This window comes from Bos taurus, chromosome 20, assembly GCF_002263795.3.
Source record: "Bos taurus isolate L1 Dominette 01449 registration number 42190680 breed Hereford chromosome 20, ARS-UCD2.0, whole genome shotgun sequence".
In the NCBI taxonomy this organism is placed as follows: Eukaryota; Metazoa; Chordata; class Mammalia; order Artiodactyla; family Bovidae; genus Bos; species Bos taurus.
The window spans coordinates 71,847,512-71,873,359 of record NC_037347.1 but is presented as its reverse complement, the minus strand read 5'-3'; the positions used below and the strand labels follow the sequence as shown (position 1 = coordinate 71,873,359).

General features: G+C 48.1%; 1 protein-coding gene and 1 long non-coding RNA gene across 2 annotated transcripts; one reads left to right on the top strand and one right to left on the bottom strand.

Annotated features, from left to right (window-relative positions):
- Positions 1–20,379, bottom strand: LOC132343265 (uncharacterized). Its single transcript, XR_009492028.1, has 3 exons — positions 20,294–20,379; positions 6,193–19,671; positions 1–229 (listed from the first exon to the last, which is right to left on the bottom strand). It is a non-coding gene; the product is annotated as an uncharacterized lncRNA (long non-coding RNA).
- Positions 20,102–25,848, top strand: LRRC14B (leucine rich repeat containing 14B). The gene is made up of 2 exons (XM_002696454.6): positions 20,102–21,066; positions 24,434–25,848. Exons 1-2 carry the CDS (start codon positions 20,177–20,179, stop codon positions 25,077–25,079), a joined length of 1,536 nt encoding a protein of 511 aa, XP_002696500.1. The 5' UTR covers positions 20,102–20,176; the 3' UTR covers positions 25,080–25,848.

Below are 25,848 nucleotides of genomic sequence, written 5' to 3'. Positions count from 1 at the left end.
TTGACTTAGAACAACAAAAATTTATTTTCTCACAGTTCTGGAGCCTACAAGTCTGAAGTCAAGGTATTGGTGGAATCAGGCTCTCTATGAAGCTCTAGGGGAGGTTCCTTCTTTGTTTTTTCCAACTGCTCATGGTCCCAGGCATTCCTTGTCTTGTAAGCATCTTTCCAGTCTGTGCCATCTTCTCATGGTCATCTTCCCTCTACATCTGTGTCCAAATTTCTTCATTCTTGTAAGGAGATCACTCACACTGGATTAACGGTCCACCTTACTTCAGTATGACTTCATATTAACAATTGCATCTTCAACAACCCTATATCCAAATAATGACCCTATAACCCAATGATCCTATAACCAAACTCTGAAGTTCTTCAGGTTAGGAACTTAACACATCTTCTGGGGGAACAATTTCACTCATGATAAGCGCGTGTAAGTGTGTGCATGCTCAGTTGTGTTCGACTCTGTGTGACCCTATGGACTGTAACCTGCCAGGCTCCTCTGTCCATGGGGTTTTCCAGGCAAGAATACTGAAGTAGGTTGCCATTTCCTTCTCCAGGGGATGTTCCCCCAGGGATTGAAATTATGTCTCTTGCCTTGCAGATGATTCTTTGCTGCTGAGCCATTGGGGAAGCCCCACTAATAAGTAAGGACAGTTAAAGATGTGCTGGCTCAAATGTCTGGTGAAAACCTTATCTACACCTGTAAGCACAGTGCAGACAAAAAATAGCTGAGATTTCCTAAGCTTAAGAAAAAGACTTGTAAGTACCTAAAAAGGCTAGCGAAATGGCCCAGATGATGAGTCAAAAGGGATCCAAAACCAGTTAATGTGACAACTGGACTCTTAAAGGTCATAACAAGCCCAAGGACTCATCAAGTAGTTAGGACAAAGGGATATATAACCTAATATCTAATATAGATCAGAACCTTGAGTTTTTCTCCTTCTGGTTAAGACAGAAGACAAGATGCCCTTCTCTCAATACCAGAATAGTTTCTGAAGAGACTTGATCATTCTCAGGTAAAAATTGTCCTAGTGAGTGGTAAGATGTAGAGGTGAAGTGCCAAGGATATGTTTATGGAAAGTATTATAAGAGCAAATATAGCACTATAGCTAAGTGAACTCCCAAGATGCAGTGACTTAATAAAGTAATTTATTCCTTTCTCAGGCAGCAATATGAGTTAAGGGGATTGGGAAAGGCAATTAGACCCTCAGTATGTGGTTTCCATCTTTGTCTAAAAAGTGATCATTTCAGTGGCAACATTTTCAAGTGGGAAGGAAGAGAATAAAGTCTGTATCTAATGGCTTTAACATAGAGAAGGTGGTCTTTAGGTTTCAGGCACCACTTTCTACTGATGGCTCATTGCCAAGACTTGACAACATTATGTATCCCACTGACAAGGGGCAATGGGAATGGTGGTGAACAGCTGAATGACAAATGTTTTACTTACAAAATGAAACATAAAATAGTGGACACTGAGCAATATGTCTGCCATAAGGATCACAGAAAATGTGATCTTAAAGGGTCAAGTTATAATGATCTCTGTCAGTATGATTGTTTCTTGAGCAGCCTATCGTTTCATATTTGACACCAACTTGTTAGAAGCAAACTTGGGTGATTTGAAAACATTAAAAAAAAATTGTTAATGTAGTTTCCAATACTAATCAAATAGTACTCTTTCTTCCTGCTCAGAACCTAAAGTTATGAAAAAGAACTCTCCTCCCACCATCTGCTTTTTCTCATAACCAATCTAAGGGAATGTGGCTTGTGGGAAATTAGTAACTTAGCCTGAGTAACAATACTTTCTGTGCTTAAATGAATCCATCTTTCCAGTGATACTACCACAAGTAAATGTTACTTCTCAGAATCTTTCTACACATGTTCAATTGTGTGCCCCTTAAACAAGAATAAACTCATTCATGAGAAATTACTTCTGCTTCTGATTTGCTTTTATGCTGGTATTACTAGCAAGAGTCAACAAGGACAAAAAATGTATTTCACTTATATTAAGAATGAAGGTAGATTAAGTGGACATCAATCAACATAAATTGAATTGTAAACATGTAATCAGATCCCAATGGATACCAGTTTGAGCTGTGCTGATCACATTTTAACACATGTCTAGTGCAATGCCATTTGGTTTTACACAGATTCTTATCTGGTTGATCCACTCTAGTTATTAAAAGCTTGATTTAAGCAGCTAAATACAAACCCAAGAATGTAATGTTAGTGACAAGAATTTGGAATCAAGCAATACCTTCATCATAGCAATCAAATGTTTAACAGGACATTCTTCTGATCAAAAGTTAGATTTTAAATGACAAAAATCCATATTGCTTCATCTTTTTAAACTATGAGAAGGACATGATAGGCTTTACTCATAAATTTTTCACCTATTTAAGTTAATGAAGAGAAAAACAACTAGCCAAAATCCAAACCAAAGAGTAGAATTACGGTGAGTCAATAGATGGTTTGAAACACAAATAGTGTTAATTATAGAGCAATACATATTGAGAGCTAACCTTCTGATTGATTCATGACACTAGCTGAAGATTCTGAATACATTTTTGTTTTCAAAAGTCCATGCATATATGAATGTTATTGAAAGCTTTTTTGATAAATGAGGATCCACCAACTTTTATATTCATGGAAAAGTGATGAGGTCTTAATTTTTTCTCATGAAATTATATATTACTTATAAAACAAGTGAAAAGCAATTATTTATAGAAAATATCCTAAGAAAGCATATTCAACTCTTACAAAGATACCTCCAAATTAACATGTGCTTATCCAAATGTGTTTATGAGTTATCCAATGACTACACTTAGCACAATTTTACATACACTGTGACTAACAGTAATAAGTCAGGGTTAGTATGTTTGCATATGTAGATAAAGGAGGCTTAGTCCTGAGAGTCCATTCATGGGGTAAACCATCACTGTGTTAGACTGGACCTCTTAGTACATTTAAGTGTTGCCTGTATACAGTCTATTTTAAACAGGGTTACAAATAGCGGTGAAAAGAAGAGAAGCGAAAAGCAAAGGAGAAAAGGAAAGATATAAACATCTGAATGCAGAGTTCCAAAGAATAGCAAGAAGAGATAAGAAAGCCTTCTTCAGCGATCAATGCAAAGAAATAGAGGAAAACAACAGAATGGGAAAGACTAGGGATCTCTTCAAGAAAATCAGAGATACCAAAGGAACATTTCATGCAAAGATGAGCTCGATAAAGGACAGAAATGGTGTGGACCTAACAGAAGCAGAAGATATTAAGAAGAGATGGCAAGAATACACAGAAGAACTGTACAAAAAAGATATTCACGACCCAGATAATCACGATGGTGTGATCACTGACCTAGAGCCAGACATCCTGGAATGTGAAGTCAAGTGGGCCTTAGAAAGCATCACTACGAACAAAGCTAGTGGAGGTGAAGGAATTCCAGTTGAGCTATTCCAAATCCTGAAAGATGATGCTGTGAAAGTGCCACACTCAATAGGCCAGCAAATTTGGAAAACTCAGCAGTGGCCACAGGACTGGAAAAGGTCAGTTTTCATTCCAATCCCAAAGAAAGGCAATGCCTAGGAATGCTCAAACTACCACACAGTTGCACTCATTTCACATGCTAGTAAAGTAATGCTCAAAATTCTCCAAGCCAGGCTTCAGCAATATGTGAACCGTGAATTTCCTGATGTTCAAGCTGGTTTTAGAAAAGGCAGAGAAACCAGAGATCAAATTGCCAACATACACTGGATCATGGAAAAAGCAAGAGAGTTCCAGAAAAACATCTATTTCTGCTTTATTGACTATGCCAAAGCCTTTGACTGTGTGGATCACAGTAAACTGTGGAAAATTCTGAAAGAGATGGGAATACTAGACCACCTGATCTGCCTCTTGAGAAATCTGTATGCAGGTTAGGAAGCAACAGTTAGAACTGGACATGAAATAACAGACTGGTTCCAAATAGGAAAAGGAGTTCGTCAAGGCTGTATATTGTCACCCTGTTTATTTAACTTATATGCAGGGTACATCATGAGAAACACTGGACTGGAAGAAACACAAACTGGAATCAAGATTGCCGGGAGAAATATCAATAACCTCAGATATGCAGATGACACCACCCTTATGGCAGAAAATGAAGAGGAACTCAAAAGCCTCTTGATGAAAGTGAAAGTAGAGAGTGAAAAAGTTGGCTTAAAGCTCAACATTCAGAAAACTAAGATCATGGCATCCAGTCCCATCACTTCATGGGAAATAGATGGGGAAACAGTGGAAACAGTGTCAGACTTTATTTTTCTGGGCTCCAAAATCACTACAGATGGTGACTGCAGCCATGAAACTAAAAGACGCTTACTCCTTGGAAGGAAAGTTATGACCAACCTAGATAGCATATTCAAAAGCAGAGACATTACTTTGCCAACAAAGGTCCGTCTAGTCAAGGCTATGGTTTTTCCTGTGGTCATGTATGGATGTGAGAGTTGGACTGTGAAGAAGGCTGAGCACCGAAGAATTGATGCTTTTGAGTTGTGGTGTTGGAGAAGACTCTTGAGAGTCCCTTGGACTGCAAGGAGATCCAACGAGTCCATTCTGAAGGAGATCAGCCCTGGGATTTCTTTGGAAGGAACGATGCTAAAGCTGAAACTCCAGTACTTTGGCCACCTCATGCGAAGAGTTGACTCATTGGGAAAGACTCTGACACTGGGAGGGATTGGGGGCAGGAGGAGAAGGGGACGACAGAGGATGAGATGGCTGGATGGCATCGCTGACTCGATGGACGTGAGTCTCAGTGAACTCCGGGAGTTTGTGATGGACAGGGAGGCCTGGCGTGCTGCGATTCATGGGGTCGCAAAGAGTCAGACATGACTGAGCGACTGATCTGATCTGATCTGATCTGATTGGAAAGAAACAGAGGAAAAAATAGAATGGGAAAGACTAGAGATCACTTTAAGAAGATTAGAGATACCAAGAAAATATTTCATGCAAAGAGGAGCACGATAAAGGACAGAAGTGGTACGGACCTAACAGAAGCAGAAGATATTGAGAAGAGGTGGCAAGAATACACAGAAGAGCTGTACAAAAAAGATCTTCATGACCCAGATAACCACGACAGTGTGATCACTCACCTAGAGCCAGACATCCTGGAAGGCGAAGTCAAGTGGGCCTTAGGAAGCATCACTGCAAACAAAGCTAGTGGAGGTGATGGAATTCCAGTTGAGCTATTTCAAATCTTAAAAGATGATGCTGTGAAAGTGCTGCACTCAGTATGCCAGCAAATTTGGAAAACTCAGCAGTGGCCACGGGACTGGAAAATGTCAGTTTTCATTCCAATCACAAAGAAAGGCAATGCTCAAACTACCGCACAGTTGCACTCATCTCATACACGAGTTAACTAATTCTCAAAAGTCTCCAAGCCAGGCTTCAGCTATACATGAGCCATGAATTTCCAGATGTTCAAGTTGGTTTTAGAAAAGGGAGAGGAACCAGAGATCAAATTGCCAACATCTGTTGGAAAAACATTGAAAAAACAAGAGAGTTCCAGGAAAAAACATCTATTTCTGCTTTAATGACTATGCCAAAGCCTTTGACTGTGTGGATCACAATAAACTGGAAAATTCTGAAAGAGATGGGAATACCAGACCACTTGACCTGCCTTTTGAGAAATCTATATGTAGGTCAGAAAGCAACAGTTAGAACAACAGTCTGGTCCAAGTCGAGAAAGGAGACTGTCAAGGCTGTATCTTGTCACCCTGCTTATTTAACTTATATGCAGTTTTTTGTGTGTCAAAATGGATTCCTTATATGAGTAGGTTTATTTTGAGGATTATGCAACAGAAAATATGCTCCATGGAACATATTATTCTCCATACATGTCTGTGTGTGTTTGTGCTCAGTCATTTCTGACACTTTGTACATCCATGGACTGGGTAGTCATCAATAAATGGTAGCTATTAGTCATTAAGTAAAGAATCATAGAGAATGGCATTCAATATATTCCTTATCATCCACCTAAATGACTCAATGAATTATATAAGTAATAGTACCTAAAATAGTAAATATCCACACTTTTCTGGTCTTGGTATTTCCTTTTTCTTTCTTGTCATTTATGAATCATAAGTCTAGTTTTAGCACATGATTGCCCAAATAAGAAAGCAGAGTTTTGATGGTTATAAATAAATGTATAATACAGAAGTCTACATACCTTTGAAGGAAGAGCCATTTTAGAAAGAGCATCAATGTCATGGCTCTTCTGCTGAATAATGCAGGCAGGATTTATATATTTGTAGATTGATGCCATTTCCTTAAGAGATTATACATATAGGTGAGTATTAAGTAATCACTTTGTTAGATAGTATTTTGCACTAAATGAGTTCTCTGGAGAAATAACAACTGGGTACAATGCAGATTTGCCACGGGGCCCAACTGGTTTCTAGTGCTTTTCTTTTTTAGATTCCGTGTCCATATTCTCCTTCATACACTGGGAAGTCTACATCATAATACTGATGTCTGCCATCGATACTCGTGCCATAGTCTGTTACCCGTAATATTTGTTTAATCCAATTTAACACAATTTCTTCCACACAATTATCATAACTTTGTGTAACAACCTATTACAATCCCACTTTGGGTTATGGGTTGAAAAGTTTATTTAATATCCATATATCAAAATCTTGACTCCCAGTACTTCTGAATACGACTAAATTTGTAGATATAGTTTTTAAAGAGGAAATTAAATTGTAATTGGTTCAAATAGTGCATCCTAACCCAGGATGACTGGTATCTTTTTTAAGAAAGGAGATTAGAACACAAGAATACACACAGGAAAGACTGTGAGAGACACAGGAGGTGATGGCTGTCTATAAGCCAGATGGAAGCTTCAGAATGAAACCAACCCTACTAACATTTTGATCTTGAATTACTATCCTCCAAACTGCAAGGAAATCAGCCTCTTTTGTTTAAGCCACCCCAGTCTGTGGTACTTAGTTATAGCAGCCCTCGCAAACTAATACGTTCTGCCTTCAGTAGACAAAGAGACTGCTTTCATATTCAAAGGAAGTTTCGCTTCTTTGAAGAGTAGTATCATTTTTAACATATTTCAAATGTTTATAGTACACGTTCAAAATGTGCACAAAACATAAGTTTACAATTTATTGAATTTTTTCAAAGTAAAAATGCCTTTATGACCAAACTTCTAAACAAAGTAGAAGACCAACACTACATCAGACAAACTTCTCATCTTCTTTCTGAGTCAGTATTCCTCAAGTTAGATGAATCTTTATTTTTAGAGACCCTAACTCTACACAGTTTCTGTCTTTTTCTGAATTTTACACAAGTGAAATCAAACAGAACACATTCTTTCATGTATAGTCTTCTGGTGAAAACTGTTGATACCTGAACATTATGTTAATGATTGCTTTAGCTTGTTTGGGCTGCTATAGTAATTATAACATAAGCATTTATTTATCACTGTTCTGAAAGCTGGAAGTCTAAGATTGGATTGGGTTCTGATGAAAGCATTCTTCCTGGTTTGTAGATGGCTGTCTTTTTGCTGTGCCCACACATCACATGGGGCAAGGGAGTGCCCTGGGCTCTTTTATGAGGGCACTAATCCAGTTCATGGGCTTCCCTGGTAGCTCAGAAAGTAACGAATATTCCTGCAATGCAGGAGTCCTGAGTTTGATCCTTGTGTAGGGAATGTTCCCTGGATCAGGAAATGGCAACCCACTCCAGTATTCTTGCCTGGAGAACCACATGGACAGAGGAGCCTGGGGGGTTACAGTCCATGGGGTCACAGAGTCAGACACGACTAAGCATGAGCAGGCACTAATTCAGTTCATGAGGGCAAAGCAAAGCCTTCATGACCTAATGGCTTCCCTAAAGCCCCCGCATTATAAATAGCAATGGTTCTTTTATTACTGTAAGTGTAGAGATCAAGTTGACAACATTCATTGAATCATGGAGAAAGCAAAGGTGTTCCAAAAAGACATCTACTTCTGGATTGTACTCCAACTATACCAAAAAATCTGGAACAAACAACCTCATTAAAAATGTATAAATCTGAATACCTGGCCAAAGAAAATATAAAGATAGTAAATCAGCATATCAAAAATACTCAAAATCATATATCATAAGGAAATTACAAACTAAAACAACAGTAAGGTAGCACTGCACACCTATTAGATCCAGTAAACTCAAAAAAGGGGGGTGCAGGGTGGGGCTTCTCTGGTGGCTCAGTGGTAAAGGATCTGCCTGACGATGCAAAACACTCAAGTTCAATCCCTTACCCAGGAAGATCCCACATGCCACAGAGAAACTTAGCTGGATTTTTCCTCAGCTAAACAAGGCTCGCCTGTGACCTGAACACTACATGTCTACTACTTAGTAAACAGCTTTGAAAAAGTGTCCAGACAAAAAGTATCACACAATTATACACAGCAGCTCTACTTCTAATGGCTAAAAACTTTCAAATATCAGGATGTCTTCAGTAGATGACTGTGTAAGCAAATTGGGATACATCCAAAGTGAAGGGGAGCAAATGCTACCCCAAAATATACCCCTTCAGCATGAGAATTCGTTGGACTTAATTAACAGTTTTTTTTAAGAGGACACATGATCATCTCTGAAACCCAAGTTCAAGATGGCTCTTCTGAGTTACATTTACAAGAGAAATCTCATTTCAAAGGAGTTCTCTGTATACACCATATAGAAAGATGATAGTCTTGTGAAACTCTTTTTTTATCAATAGGGAAAGCTAAGACGTAAATCTGTACAACAACCATACCCTTCCTTTCCTTTAGTTTTGTTTTTTAATATTTATTTGTTTTTTTATTTGGCTGCGCCAGGTCGACCTTCGTTGAGGCAAGCCAGATATTTAGCTGTGGCATGCAAACTCTTAGTTGTGGCATAGGAGATCTAATTCTCTGATCAGGGATGGAACCTGGGCCTCCTTCTTAAGGAGTGTCCAGTCTTAGCCACTGGACCACCAGGAAGCCCCTGTTTTGTTTTTAGATGAAGATGGTATCTAAGGTGATATCTTGGGCCATTTCAGTCACTGACTCAGTTTCCCGAGTTTCTTCAAAGCACGCACAAGGTGCACATTATTAACCTGGTTTGCAAAACAAGGAAAGGTAGTTCATACTACAACACTGTATGCTTACAAATATGTAAATAGTAAATGACATGTTATTTATTTTTAATTACTATGGGGAAAAAGAATGTAGTATTGGTACATGTTACAAAATGAATAAACATTAAAAACATCTTTAGTGAAAAAATCCACATAGAAAAGGCTACCCAGATCCCATATTCACCATGTCTACTTTACATCCATCAAGTTTGTCCAAATGTCTGAAAATCTCAGTAACAGTCTTAAAAAAAATTGGATGAGGACGGGAAAAAAGATACATTCATACAATCTGACAATTGCTGAAAGTGGAAGTGGGGCTGTGGATTACATTATAATGTAGAAACTATATGATTTCCTGATTTTGGAGATTATGTGCTGGTTCCACAGGAGAATGCGCCCATTTTGGATAAAATGCATGGAGTGTTTTAGGTTATGTGGCAAATGTGAGGTGTTTTTTTGTTTTGTTTTGTTTTGTTTTTTAGCAATATTAAGAGTTTCCTGCACATTTTAAGTTACTGAAAAGTAAATTTTTTTCAAAACAACCATGTCAATACCACAAAAGAAAACAAGATCAGACAGGCTTGAAACTCTTATAGAGGCCAAGACTTACCCAGGCAAAGTTCAAGGGAAGTTGTGATGCTCATTGCCCTTGAAGGAGTCCACATGGAATTTATAAATAAAATTTCCCACATAAAGTTGTTAGAATACATTCAGTAAAGTTGAATAATTTGGGATCAATTTACAATCATACAAAATACTACAATTTACAATCTGAATCACTATATAAAAATCAGTTGTGTTTCTATACACTAATAACAATCAGAAACAAAAATTACGAAAAAACCTAACCAAGGACATAAAAGACCAGTAGTCAGAAAACTAGAAAGCACTGATTAAGACACCAAAGAAAACACAAATAAACACAAAAATATTCCATGCTCATGCACTGGAAGAATGAGTTATTAAAATGTCCATTCCAACAAAAGCCATCAGCAAATGCACTGCAATCAAAATATAATATCCAATGGCATTTTTCATAGCAATATTCATAGAATGTTCCTAATAATATTCTGCAACAACTAAGGACCCTGAACAGCCAAAAAGACTGAGAAAGAAGAATGAACCTGGAGGCATCTTCCTCTCTGACTTCAAACTACATCCGGGAGCTGTAGTAACCACAACAGTGAGGAACTGGCACAAACACAGGCACAGGGACTCGAGGAAAGAATAGAGCGCCCAGGAATAAAGCCACATGTATGTGGACAGTTCATGAAAATCAAGCCAGGAACGTGCAAAAATGAAAGGACAGTCCTTTCAAGAAACAGTGACAGAAAACCTACACCAAAGAACATCACTGGCCATCCTCTAGATCATCTAACAGAAATCTAACTAAAAACCCGCCATTTTGCACATGGAGCTCTTCCCCGCCCCGCCCCAGTCCTCTGAGATGGACCTCTGGTCAGCGCTCAGCTGGACACAGGAAACGTCTACTTGGTCCTCATTTTCCCCTCTTGCAGCGCCTCCCTGCTGGCGAGCACTGAGGCAACCCCGCTCGTCTCAGCCGGGACGCAGCCCCGTTATCCAGAAGCCTCAGCCCTGACAGTCCTGAGGAGACAAAGCTCCCGCCAGCTGGTCACCGAGCCCAGTCTGAAGGCAAATGTCCTGTGCCCACGGGTCAGAGGGGTGTTGGCGCCCCCTGCAAGCCACCAGAGACGAGCGGGCAGCCCCGCGGTCACAGACCTCAGAGGGCTCACCCAGAACCAGCTTTGCTGTGAGCACTCAGACTGGAAACCCAAACTGAAATGGAGCCAAAAATCTCCATGACCCTGCTCAACACACGGCCAGGGAACAATTGATTAAAAACCATATGGAATGAAAGGAACATAAACACAAACTTTGCAACTGACACCACATTTCAGTTAAAAACTATAAACATTTTAGAAAACAACAAAAGATCTACATGACCTTGAGTCTGGTGATGAGTTCTAAAACACAACAAAAAAGCCAATATACAAAATGTTTTAAATAAATTAATTAAAACACTGACTTTTAAAAATGTATACATTCACTCTGTAAAGGACCTTACTCAAGAAAACCACAGGACAAAGCGTTAGGGGAACCACTAACCAAAACCACCCGCCCGTCCTTGCCGGGCACCAGAGAAACCACCTGCAGGAGTCGTCTTACAACAGGAGGTCCTGGGTAAGGACAAGGAACTAAGAAGCCACCACCAACCAGAATTCAGGAAAGGTCAAAGGAGACAGGAGACTCCAATCCGCAGGTCTTACCAACCTCCCAGGGTCCTCCTTGCAGAATCCACCTTGGATGAATGATGCATATGCCACCGGGAAGGACCCCAATTCAGAATGACTGGCCAGAGACAAACCAGAAACTAACCCAGTGCCCATAAAACCTGAGACTGTGAGCCACGTGGCAGAGCAGTTCTCTCAGCTTCCCTCACCCTCCTGCCCTCCACCCAGGCAGCCCTTCCCAATAAAGTCTCTTTGACAGCACATGTCGCCTCGGACAATTCATTTCCAAGTATCAGACAAGAGCCTGCTCTCAGGCCGTGGAAGGGGTTCCCCCTTCCTGCATAAAAATCACAAACCAGGAGAAAATATCTTCCAAATGTGTATCTGTGCAGAAGGAAATGGCACCCACTCCAGTATTCTTGTCTGGGAAATCCCATGGACAGAGGAGCCTGACGGGCTACAGTCCAACAGCAGGGCATTTTTGAAGAGAGGAAACAGTCCCAGGAAAGTTGAGGCGCTCACCAAAGACCCCAAAGCTTTCGATGGCACAGCCAGAACTGTGGCTGAGCACCCCCAGCTCCCAGGCCTCTTGATACTGGCCTCTCTCACCAGATACAGGTGTGGCAAACTAGAATGTAAAACATGGCTGAGGGCTTCCCTGGTGGCTGAGTATTAAAGAATCTTCATGCCAATGCAGGAGACATAGGTTGGATCCCTGTCCATGCTGTGGAGCAGCTAAGCCCACGCACCACAACCACTGAGCCTGTGTTCTAGATCCCGGAAGCTGTAACTACTGAGCCCATGAGCCCCAAAGCCTGTGTCCCACAACAGGAGCCACCAGTGAGAAGCCCACACACCACAACTAGCATAGCCCCTGCTCGCCAGAACTAGACAAAAGCCCACACAACGAAGACCCAGCACGGCCAAACATTAATAATTTAAAAAACGCATATCTGATCAAGAATGTGTACTCAAGTTATACCAAGAACTCTAGAGCAAACAAACCTGTTAATACTTGGTAAAGACTGAAACATACACCTGGCCACAGAGGGTACACTGACAGTAAACAACCATAAGAAAACCTACTCAAGATCCTGGTGGGATGCGTGCACAGCCACCTTTGGAAGACAGTCTGACAGTTTTTTCCAAAGCTAAACAGACTCATCTTAGGATGCAACACTACACCTCTTGTATTTAGACAACAGCTTTGAAAAACTGTTCAAACAAAAACAAGCATAAAATAATGCACAGTAGCTCTATTCTGGGTTAAAAATTGGTTAAAAACTGAAAGACATCAGAATGTTCTTCTGTAAATGAATTCATAAGTAAATTAGGGCACATATATATCAAGGCGAGCAGAATATGCCACCCCAAGTTGTGTCTTTTGGACATCAGGATCATTCTGGACTGCCATTTAAAAAATAGCAGATACAGGAGGATGTTTGAAAATGCCCTTTTAGGAATTAAATTTACATTTATTATGGAAATCTCCACTTGTAAGGCTGTCTCCACCTATGTACCAGAAATGGAAGGATAACTAAGTCTTCAGAGAAGCTAGTCCATGGAGATGGCCTGGATGTAAATCTGCATATTATCCAGACCCCTGTTTACTGTGCTTTGCCTCCAAACCTCCCAAATCGTTCTGTCCCCCGCCCCCCACCACAATATCTTTCTTTTGTTCTTAGCTAAATATAGCCCATAAGTCACAGGCTTGGGCCATTTCAAGTTTTCCTAGATACCTTACAAGCATATAGGGGGTATGCATGGTAATAAGCTTCTGTTTTCCTCCAGTTCATCTGCCTTTTGTTGTGGGGGAAAGTCTCAATGAGGAAAAGAGAAATATAAAGGGAACATTATTTTTCCTCCAATACACATGCAATGGAATAGTATTTGGAAATATAACAGAATGAACCATCAAACCAAACAAAAACCATGGATGAATCTTACGTGTATATTGCTAAGTAAAAGAATCCAGTCTACACACTAATGACCCCATTTATACGACATTCTGAAAAAGGCAAAACAGACTTAGAAAAAGATTATGAGGTAGGAGGTTCAATATTCCATCTGATACATTACAGATGAAATGGTTGGATGGCATCACCGACTCGATGGACGTGAGTTTGAGTAAGCTCCAGGAGTTGGTGATGGACAGAGAAGCTTGGCAGGCTGCAGTCCATGGGGTCGCAAAGAGTCAGACACAACTGAGCGACTGAACTGACATTTCAGATGAATATCTACCACTGTGCATTTGTATAAACCCATAGAGCTTTAGACCTCAGTTAGTAAATCATAATCTATTCAAATTTAGTTATTTAGGATATGAGAGTGTCACAGAATGAAACACAGAATGCAGCAGAGTCTAAATGACTTAGAAATGCATGGAAAAAACTCACTCTTTGTTGCTGGCTGGGCCGGCATAGGCTGACGAAAGCTGAAGCACCAGCAGGTCCTGAGGATCTTAGCGCAAAGAAAGCCAGAACTGGGCAGATAAAGGACACAGCAGGCCCCCACCCCGTCCCAGTCCTCTTGCTTCTCAGCCCGCTCTCTGGGCCTGGAGGAGGGTCCTCTCCGACTGGACCGGTGTGGACCCATGGGCAGCGTCACTGCGTGGTGACAGCCAGGCACACAGGGCCCCTGGGCCACGTGCAGCCGCCCAGGGCTTCCAGGAGCCCATGTGCAAGCGCCGGGACAGACATCTGACACACAGACACACCACCTAAAGTGGAAACACCTGGTTCCTGGGACTCTGGAACTTAGCTTTTTAAAGGCCCTTTCCTTGGCCCTCACCCTTCTGGGCTGCTGTGTCTCCTCCTGACTCCTCCCCCTGAGACGTGTGGCTCACAGGAGCCTCCCCAGGACCTGAGCTGCTCCGCAGCTCCCACTGTGGTCCAGCCTCTCAGAGGGGCTGCTCCACCGCCCGTTGTAAACGGGAACTCGCCGTGGAAAGGCCCCTGAGCGTCGGTCAGGATACAGCTGCGCAGGGACGGCCACGCCCACGCCGCCTTCTCCACCTGCCCACGCCGCTGGGGCCACTGGGTTCACAGACTCTGTTTTCCTAGTAAGGGCCTCAGAGATCCCCTCTGTCCTTCTGGAAGTGTTCTGTCCTGCAATGCGGCTCAAGCTTTTCCCCTTCACAACCGCAATGGCAGTGTCGCGAGTCATTTGGATCGTTTTTCCGTTTAGTTGCTCTGATTAACTCCAAGGACCACATGCCTACACGCGTCTCTAACTGGAGCATGCACGGCCCCAGTTCCAGGCACGGGGGACGCAAAACAGAGTGTCTGTGATACAGCTTCCTGGGGCATCATGTTTATTCCCGGTGCTTTAGAAGGACACTCATTCAGCCTGAACTAACCCCACAACGTCCCAAAGCCGAAACACCAATGGTCCTGAGAAGACCCATCTACTGTCAGCCTGAAGTGAACCCCACAGTGTCCCAAGGCCAAAGCCTGAGCAGGTCTTGAGGAGACCAGACTCCCTGTCTTCCTGAACTGAGTCCCACAACGTCCCAAAGCTGAAGCCCCAACGGGTCCTGAGGAGGCCAGACTCCCGTCAGCAGCCACACGCTGCCAGGTGCTCAGGCAGAGCAGGAATTTCGCCTGGGGTGGGGGTGGGTCGGGGAGGCGGGCTCCTCGCTCCGGGCCAGCCAACGGGAACTGCAGCTCAAGCCTCCCTCACTGGCTCAGGCACAGCTAAGTGGAGACTCCGCCCCTCAGGGCAGTTCTGGTAGGTCCATTAAACTATGCAAATTCAAACTGAAATATTGCCAATATCCAAAACTTCTCCAAAATAGTTAAGGAATAATTAACTTGAAACTGTATAGAATGAAATGTAGTCACCAAATTCACTCAAATTTATTAACAGACATTTAAATTTTGAAATTATCAAAATTGTGGACATAAACATAGAAAATCTACATGACCCTGGGTTTGGCCTGTATATCATGAGCTTTGAGTTTTAACACACAAGCTGTGAGTCCACAAAATAAAAATATTGTGGACTTTATAGAAATAAAGATGTCTATTCTGAAAGACCTCATTCAAAAAATCAAAATACAAGCTACAAACTGGGAGAAAATATTTGCAAAATTCATATTTGATACAGGATTTGGACACAAAATAGACAAAGACCTCTTGAACAACACTATAAACAATAAGTAAAGATCTGAACAGACACCCAGCCAAAAAGAAGTTTTACAGATAGTACAAAACAGAAACACGCTCAACATCATACACCATTAGGGAATTACAAATTAAAGTCACAAGCTATCACACTACACATATTAGGCTGCTAAATTCTAAATATATGACAATACCAATTGCTGGAGGCTGAGGAATAGCAGGAACGCTCCCTCACTGCTGGTAAGATGCATGCACAGCCACCTTGTAACACAGTTGGACAGTTTTCTCTAAAGCTAAACACACCTCACCTTGGGATCCAATGATCGTACTTCCAGTATTTAGGAAACTGCTTTGAAAAATCCATGCCCAAACACAAAGATGAACTTAGGCACAGCAGCACTATCCATAATAGTTAAAAGCTTGAAGTAATCAGGGTATCCTTCAATAGATGAATCCATAATCAAATTGGGTATATCCATGTCAAAGCAAGTAGAACATGCCACCCCAAAATATGCCTCTCTGCTGTGAGGATTGCTTAAGTCCACTTCCATGAAAAAAAAAAGAGGATGCTCAGCAAACTAAGTAGCAATTGCCGTTTTGTGATGGACATTTACAGCAGAGAAATCTCTGCATTTAAGGGTTGTCCCTGTTTGCACCAGAAATAAAAGGATAATTAAAACTCAAGTAACTTATCAATGGAGAGGTCCCAACTTAAAGCTATAAACAATCGTACCCTTCTTTACTGTATTTTGTGTAATTACCTACCATAACGGGCTTCTCCCATTCTTCAGAGTCTTGTTTTTAGCTGAAGAAGGCATTTAAGATGATGACTTTGGACATTTCAGGGAGTGTCTCAGGTTTCTTTGGCAGCTCCCCTGTATACAGAAGCTATTTTTTGTTTTAGTCACTAAGTCGTGTTCACCTCCTTGCGACCCCACAGACTGTAGCCCGCCAGGCTCCTCTGTCCATGGGATTCCCCAGGCAAGAATACTGGAGTGGGTTGCCATTTCCTTCTCCAGGGGATCTTCCCAACATGCCAGGCCTCCCTGTCCATCACCAACTCCTGGAGTTTACTCAAACTCATGTCCATTGAGTCGGTGATGCCATCCAGCCATCTCATCCTCTGTCGTCCCCTTCTCCTCCCACCTTCAATCGCTCCCAGCATCAGGGTCTTTTCCAATGAGTGAGTTCTTGGCATCAGGGGGCCAAAAGTATTGGAGCTTCAGCTTCAGCATCAGTCCTTCCAACGAACACTCAGGGCTGATTTCCTTTAGGATGGACTGGTTTGATCTTGTTGGAATTGATGGGCACCTAAAATTTGCAAGGCCTTTGGCGCTGTAAATGACACCTTCCCTCAAGCAATGTCCCTGGGTTAATTACCAAAAAATAATTCAAAACAGGGATGACTTTTAAGAAGCCAGTTTCAAGACGTAAATTGTATTCACAACAACTAAAGTATTAGAACACATGCAAAAACACTCCACTAACTGCTGCTGCTGCTGCTAAGTCGCTCCAGTCGTGTCCGACGCTGTGCGACCCCATAGACGGCAGCCCACCAGGCTCCCCGGTCCCTGGGATTCTCCAGGCAAGAACACTGGAGTGGGTTGCCATTTCCTTCTCCAATGCATGAAAGTGAAAAGTGAAAGTGAAGTCGATCAGTCGTGTCCGACTCTGTTCGACCCCATGGACTGCAGCCTACCAGGCTCCTGCATCCATGGGATTTTCCAGGCAAGAGTACTGGAGTGGGGTGCCATTGCCTTCTCCAATGCATGAAGGTGAAAAGTGAAAGTTAAGTCGCTCAGTCGTGTCCGACTCTGTGCGACCCCATGGACTGAAGCCCACCAGGCTCCTGCATCCATGGGATTTTCCAGGCAGGAGCACTGGAGTGGGGTGCCATCGCCTTCTCCGCCACTAACTACTAAATCAATGCAAATCAAAACTACGATGAGGAATCACCTCCCACTTGTCACAATGACCATCGTTAAAAAGATCTCCAAATTCCTGAAAAGCATCTGAGTGTTCGTGTGTCTTAGTCTCCCCAAGTTTCTCCCAATTTAGTAAATGGTAACAGCTTCCACCTACTGATGAGGCCCTAGACCCCTGAAGAGCACCTCCTCCCCAAGCGCAGCCCCCATGAAGTGTGTCCCGGGTGCAGCGGCAGTTTCCTGAGTCTAGCTAGGATTGCGGATTCCTTTTCCTTCGAACAAGCTGTGTGGCCGGCGGCACTCGAGTTGGCTCCACCCGTGAGTCAGGACTCGGCATTCCCGTGTCTGGGGGACCCCAGGTGGGGTGGGGAAAGGGCACAGCAGCTGGGACTGAAGGTCCGTGCCAGCCTCTGCAGGGAGATCCTGCCAGTGTGGACACGGCCCTGAGCCCCCTCACCACAGGGAGGAGAGCATGAGTGGATGCCTTCAACATGATTCCTCCTGCAGGCCCCCCAGGCCCCCCTGGGGGGTGGCATCAGATATCACCCCCCAGACAGGAGCAGCTGGACGGGCAGGGGCCTCACCTTTGTGCTCTGCTGGCCGCTGTAAATTCTGTTCCTTGTCACCCTGCTTCAACACTGGCTATGCCAAACTTTATACGCTGGGCCAAGTCATTCAGTCTTGTCTGATTCTTTAAGACCCTCTGGACTGTAGCCCACCAGGCTTCTCTGTCCATGGGATTCTCCAGGCAAGAATACTGCAGTGGGTTGCCATGCCCACCCAGGGATCGAACCTGCATCTCCTATGTCTCCTGCATTGGCAGGCAGGTTCTTTACCACTAGTGCCACCTGGGAAGCCCCACTCCAAACTTTAGGACCATAAATAAATGGGACTGTTTTCTAATACATGCGTGTGCTTCTTTCACTGGTTTTATTGCGTTGGGGTCATAACAGGTATGCCTCCCCAGGGACCTCAACCCCTGTGACTTTGGGGGATGGGGCCCTGAGCAGCAGAAGCCCTCTGGGGTCTGCCTGGTCCACATCTTTGTCTCCTGCCCTGCGGGGGGTAGGGGGGGATCAGAGGAGGTCCCCCACCACCTTCCACACACACATTGCCTGCCTGACAATACTGGGGTCCCCCCCGGAGCATGACGCCTCCCCACAACCGCCCCCCAAGGGAGGCACTGCTGAGGCTCCGAGGAAACAGCAGGCAGAACTGTCCCTGAGGGGGGTCCGACCTGGGTGGAGGGGTGGAGGGCCCACCCCACATGGGTCCCCAGGCATGGCAGCCCCAGCCCTATGCTCACTCTCACCCTCACGTTCCACCCCACCCCCACGCCCCTGCACCCCCGCCAGGCCCCACCCCCACGCACCTGCAGCCCAGCCAGGCCCCACCTCCTGGTGTCCAGTGGCCCCTGACCCTCTCCTCCCAGGGTCCTTTCCACCTTTCCCCTCCTCTTGTCTCTTGATTTGTCTTGGTGTGTCTCTGTGTCTCTGTTTTTCTGTCTCTCTCTCTGTCCACCGTGTCCCCTCCCTAGATCAGTGATCATATGGACAGTCTATCAGCTCCTAAATGATGCTGAAGTCGGGGTGGAGGTAGCGTGCACCTTCAAGTCACTGGATGATGATCTAACACCAGTCAGAGCTGGATTCTGTAGGAAGGAAGAATTTTTTCCCTGCCCATCTTGGGCTGTCTTCTGGGGCTCTGTAACAAAGAACAGATTCACAAGAGAAAAGCACATAGATTTCACGTAAGCTTTTATGACATGGGAGCCCTCATAAGGAGATGAAGACCCCAGTGGCCTAAGTGTTTCTGGACTAAGCTGAGAGATGAGATGACTGTGGAAAAGTAACTCAACACACAAGGCAGTAACATTAACAAGGAACTATCCTGACATCCTCTCTGGTGATGAGACTGTCTCTCTCCTCCCAGTTTAGGGAAGGTGGCTCACCTTCCTGTGTTCAGGAAGAAAGGGGATCCAAGCGCCCTTAGCTCAGAATACTCTTGCATGTTCAGGGCCACACGTTCTGCCCCCCTCCAGAGCGAGGAACCAGGCTCCAGGCTGTGGGAGTGTCAGGATCCCAGGGTCCCCACCTCACCCACAGCCCCGCATACTGCATGGGTCCTGAGGCTGCAGGGGGTTCTGTCCAAGGAGGCCCCACAGCTGGGGGCACACGGACCACTGCGGGTGCAGGCGAGTGTTGGGGGGGGGGTGGCTCCCAGCCTGGGTCCTCAGTGACAATGAATCTTCTCCTAAAATCAGGAGACAGTTGTTGGAGAGCCCAGCCCATGCTCATTGCCACGTCCCTGACTCTGGACGCGGGGCCAAGGGAGGGACTCAGGCCCAGGGGTCCAAGGAAAGGCTTGCTGATCCCTCTAGCTGTGGAGCCAGCCCAGGGATGGGGCAGACCCACTCCCCGGAGGGGATGGGTGCCCCCAGGACAGGCCACACCAGAAGTGAACACTGGCGGCAATTCCAATGGCCCACGCCCTCCCCCAGCCAAGCACCAGAGGAGCTCAGCTTTCCGCAGCTGAGCGCCTTCAAGACAGGCCAGCCGCAGCCAGACGCCTCCGCAGCCAGAGCCAAATGGGCGCCCAGGACAAAAATAGCCATCAGATGACCAGAGGGCTGGCTCCCCACCCCGTCTAAGGCAAGCTGCTTGCAGCAGCTGCAGCTAAAAATAGGCGAGAAGGGGGCTGGCCTTCGGCAGAAGCACAGGGGGCAGCTCGGTCCTGTCCCAGCAACCGCAGGTGGGCCATGCAGTCGCTGCGCTTCATCTCCGCGGAGGCCCTGGTGTCCCACCCTCCGGGGGCCCAGCAGAGCCTGGACGCCGTGGCCCACAATCTATACCCGCTGCTCTTCAAAGCCAGCTACCTGCTGGAGCAGTCCGCCGTGATCCGCCTTCTGCTCGAGCGCTGGCCCCTGGAGGAGTTCCGGCTGGGCCCTCTGCTGGGTCCGAGCGCGGACCACGCTGGGGACCTGCGGGACCGGGCCTGCCGGGCCTGCCTGGAGGCCTGCGTACGCGGCCTGGCCGATCACGTGCTTCAGGGCGGGGGCCGCCGGCGGCTGCGGGTGGCTGACCTCACGGGCATCCGAGACGTACAGGTGCAGAGGTGCCCCTGCGGGCGGGCGCTGGGCAGGTGGGGCCGGACGGAGCTGCTGGCCAGGACCTGCTGCGAGCTGCAGAAGCAGCCCTGCGCCACCCGGCGCCCCATCGAGGTCCTGGCCGACGTCTTCGTCACCGCGGGCAACTTTGAGGTGGTGGCGCGCGCCCTGGGGCCGTCGGGCCCCGGCTCTCTGCGCGTGCGCTGCCTCTCGCTGCGGGCCGACAGCCTGGACCCAGGGCAGCTGCTGCACGTGCTGCGCCTGGCAGGGCCCCGAGAGCTGCGCCGGCTGGAAGTGGTGCACAACGTGCGTCTGCACGCGGGCCACGTGCAGCAGCTGCTGGCCCAGGGGGGCTTCCCGCGGCTGGTCTCTCTCACCCTGCCTGCCAAGGCCTTTGATGCGCCCCCCGCCAGCACCCCTGCCTCTGACGGCGAGGAGCCCCTGCTCGCCTCCATCGCCTGGGCGCTCAGCAGGATGACGCAGCTCACGGAGCTGCACATGGCCTTCTCCACGCTGACCGGGAAGCTGCAGACACTGCTTGGGTGAGTCTGGGGTGACCGGAAGGATGGGGCGGGGGTGGGGGGCATCTGCCCTCAGCCCCTCAGCCCAGGTCAGGGCGGCCCAGGGCTGTGCACAGACCTGGTTACTTACAAGGCACAAGGCCCGGTCCCTGTGGGTTTTGCCCAGCCCAGAGCAGCCAGAGAGGACCCATGGGGAGGGAGGAAGCCCACCTGGGACTGGCCGTTGGGGGCCACCTGGGAGCCCCACGCCTCAAAGGAGACTCTCCAGTTAGTAAGAAAAAGACAAGAGTCCTGATTAGCAAGCAGGCAACATAGAAGTAACTCCATCACAGTGTATTAATTACCTTTTGGTGTAACAAAGCACCCCAGTGCTGGGGCTCCTGTGGGCAAGACAGGAGCCCTGTGGGGGCAGCTGTGGTCTCTCCTGAAGGCCTGTCCGGCGGGAAAGTGGAATGATCCACTTCCATGCTCATTTTCATGGCTGTCAGTGAAAAAAAGGGAAAAGGGAAAGTCGCTCAGTCGTGTCCGACTCTTTGCAACCCATGGACTCTATGGAATCCTCCAGGGTTCCAGTCCATGGAATTCTCCAGGCCAGAATACTGGAGTGGGTAGCCTTTCCCTTCTCCAGGGGATCTTCCCAACCCAGGGATCGAATCCAGGTCTCCTGCATTGCAAGCGGATTCTTTACCAGCTGAGCCACAAGAAAAGCCCAAGAATACTGGAGTGGGTAACCCTAACCCTAATCCTAACCCTTCTCCAGGGGATCTTCCCAACTCAGGAATCAAAATGGGGTCTCCCGCATTGCAGGAGGATTCTTTACCATCTGAGCTATAGGAGACCTCAACTCCTTGGCTCATGGACCCCTCCGCAAGCCCTCTGGCTCCTGTAACCTTCCCTGCAGAGTACGACGCCGATGCTGCCACTCACGGTGTGGTGAGGGCCGGTCACCAGGCCAGGGGAGGGCACCACCGAGGGTCGCCACCTTGACAGCCACCAGCTGTGAATATACTTACAAAAATTATGGAAAATAACTTCTCGTTTCTTGAGCCAATGAGTGTGAGGACGTCTTCTCTGGTTTAGGGAGCCGTGGCTTACCAGAATTTTTCCTTTAAGCAGCAGCTGGCCAGGGCCTGCATGGCCTCTATTCCCTGAGGCACCTGGGCTCCCCGCCCCATCCCCCACCCCGGCTCCTCAACCAGGTAGTTGCCCAGCTCAGGAAAGGCGGGCCTTGAACCCACACACAAACACGACTGCCGTGTGGCAGCGCCCTGGGACCCTCAGGACAATCCTGCCCTTGTGGTGCCTGGGGAAGCACGTTCACAACCAGACAACCCGGCACAAACCCGCGGGGCCATCTTGTTGGCCCCGCCCTGACATCACCTGTCTCCCCTGACCCTTTGCTCTGCACACTCGCTGAGAGCCCGTCCAAAGCTCCAGAAGGCCCAGATGTGTGGTGTGTCAGGCCTAAGTGGGAGGGAGTAGACGGTTGTGTAGTCAGGGAAGGTCGGTTTCCAAGGTGACCTTTGAGCAGAGACCTGGCCCCTGAGTGAGTGGAGGGCCTGGGGAGAGTGAACCGGCAGGAACCCTGCAGGTCAAGGGCCTGAGCTGGGGCTGAGGCCGGCTCTGGGAGACACAGAGGGGGCGGCCTGGGCTGGGGGCTGAAGGACAGGTGAGGAAGGGAGCAGGGGGGAAGAACGGGGGTAGGGAAGAGCCAGGTCAAGCCCTGGAGGCTCTGAGCCCGACTTGGGGTGATCAGCCCCAACAGGACAAGGGTTGCCCTGGCTCCCTTGGCTCACACAGCAAACCCAGGTGGAGAGATGGGAAGACCGGCAGACAGGGCAGTCTTCCCACGGCTCCCAGGTTGGTGACTCCCTGGGAAGACTCACTGCCGAGATGCAGATGGCTGTGATGACGGGCACGCACCTGTCTGCCTCCTTTCCACTTAGGCCTGACACATGGCACACCTGCGCCTTCTGGGGCTTTGGACAGGCTCTCAGCGACCAGCTGACTGAAGCCCGAGTGTGCAGAGCTTCGGGAAGACAGGTGATGTCAGGGCGGAGCCAACGAGACGGCCCTGCGGGCTTGTGCCGGGTCGTCTGGTTGTGAGTGCGCTTCCCCAGGCACCACAAATGCAGGACTGTCCCAGGGTGCCGCCACACAGCAGTCATGTTTGTGTGTGGGCTCGGGGCCCGCCTTTCCAGACACATGGGGAGCACATTGGAGACCCAGGCCCAGGGGTTTCATTGGGGGCTTGTTGGGAGGGCACCTCAGCCTGGCATGCACAGAGATTTCAGATCCCAGAAGGAGGCCTGTGTCAGCAGGCACCACATTGCTTGTGCGGACAGCTCAGGCCAGGGGCCCCTTATCAGCTGAGTGGGGGGCCTTTCCCAAATCCAAGCTCCCAGACACACGTTGGCAGTCAGGCCTGCCCTTTGACCCTTTTCCACACAAGAGGCCCCTTAAGGGTTGGGGCGGGGCAGCTGGGGAGAGGGCTCCTTATGGATGGATGTGGGCATGAGAGAGATGTCGGTGGAAACACTCCGCACAGCTCAGGGCCTGAGCCACAGCCTGCAGAGCCGTGATAGGGGGACAGCAGGCACTCTGCTGTGTCGGCAGCTGGAAGACCACAGGAGCTCTGGGCCCAGAGTACAGATGTAGGGTGAGGTGGTAGAGGAGCCCCAGCGGGCAGGTGGAGAGTGGACCCCCACGTCCTGACACTCGGTGCTCAGCTCGGTGACCCCAGACCCAGGCCAGGAATCCCCAGGGCGGGTGTGGGTCTGTGAGAGCCACTGAGCAGGGCAAGGACTCCTACTCAGAGCACAGGAGGGTCTTCAGGTCCCTGGCAAGCTAAGAATGGACCCCTCCCTGCCCTAAAAGCCTGTGCGCTCCAGCCCTTCATTCGGAGCCAAGCCAGGTACCAATTCACAGGCACTTCACAGCCCCACAACAAGCTTGTGAACACACAGAGCCCTGTTGACAATAGAGATTGATCACTTTGGTGGCTGAGGACAAAGGCCAGGCCTGTCTTCAGGTAAAGTCGAGCCTCTGCTGCAGGTGGCTACACTGCCTGCTGCCTCAGCCCTTCCGTTGCACCCGGGCAGCTGCAGACAGGAGGTACAGGAAGGTCTTGCCGTGTTCAGATTATACTTGATTTACGGGCACTGAAACTTGAATTTCATATCATTTTCACATGTCACAAAACATTCTCATTTTGATTTGTTCAACTGCTTAAAAATGAAAAACAGTCCTGCTCTCAGGCTGAGTGGAGTCCCGGGTAGGTGGGTGCGGCTCTGAGCCGCAGTCTGCTGTGCCTGAAACAGGATTCACCCCAAGGCCCCAGAGCACCCCGGGGCCTGCTCTCAGCCGCTATTTCCCACCTTGCCCGCAGCCCCCTCCGGACGCCGCTGAGAGTGCTGGACGTGGGCAACTGCGCCCTGAACCACGAAGACATGACCTTCTTGGCGAACTGCATCCACGCGGCCCACCTGGAGGTGCTGGACCTCAGCGGGCACTGCCTGGTGGACCTGTTCCCGGCCACCTTTCACCGGCTGCTGGGCCAGGCCGCCCCCACGCTGAGGGCCCTGACCCTGGAGGAATGCGGCCTCGAGGACCGGCACGTGGGCGCACTGAGCCTGGCGCTGGGCACCTGCCGCCGGCTGCGGGAGCTGCGCTTCCTGGGGAACCCGCTGTCGGGCCGCGCGCTCCGGCGCCTCTTCGCCGCGCTCTGCGAGCTCCCCCGGCTGCGGTGCGTGGAGTTCCCAGTGCCCCGGGACTGCTACCCCGAGGGCAGCGCCTACCCCCAGGACGAGCTGGCCATGTCCAAGTTCGACCAGCAGAAATACGACGCCATTGCGGCAGACCTGCGCGCGGTGCTGCTGCGCGCCGGCCGGGACGACATCCAAGTCTCCACACCCCTCTTCGGGAGTTTCGACCCGGACATTCAGGAAACCAGCAATGAACTCGGAGCTTTCTTGCTGCAAGCCTTCAAAACCGCTCTAGAAAACTTCTCCAGAGTGCTGAAGCAGATGGAGTAGACCCTGCACGTCCGAGACGGGTGCGTCCGCAGCTCGGACTCCAGGGTCCCCGCCCGAGTATCACCCCGTCCACCAACTGGGCGCCTCCTGGTGAAAACACCCGGACGCTGCTGGAGCGCGGCCCTGGCTCCGCCCCTCTCCCTGGGAGCAAAGACAGAACGGGGGTCTTACTGAACCCCATGCTCAGGCTTGGGGAGGAGCAGGCCAGATGCCCTGCAGTGGGAGCCGAGGAGCAGCCCAGGCGGTAGGGGGTCGAGTGAGGTCCAGCGGCGGGACCGGCGCTCGGGTGCTGGGAGGACAGGCCAGTGTGAGCGCGGAAGGACAGAGAGGACACCTCTCTGGACACACGGATGGAAGTGACCAGCCGAGGCGAGTGAAAGCGAGGGGCACACCGGAGCCCGGGCTGCGGGGTGCAGGTATCTGCCGCGCTGCCCTGTATGAATATTTAAATTCCTGTCCAGCGAGGACACTGGCTTTGCTGGTTAATGGCTCTTCCTGCCCTCTGGCCTGCAAGTAGCAGGCGAGGGCTCCGCTGGTGCCAGCCTGAGCCCAGAGCCGCAGGTGACCTCTGGCTCTGATGCCTCCCCCACTCCCACCTCCACCGACCCTGGGCTCAGGGGGCGCCTTCTGGCAGCTGAGTCCTGGCGCTTCAGGAGTGGTTAATTCCAATGTTTGGACTTGGTTTCTACTAAGATCAGATTTGTGCAGAGTGCTGCATATTAAGGTAATTAAATATTAATGCTAATAAAACAGAAGTGTGGCTTATTCA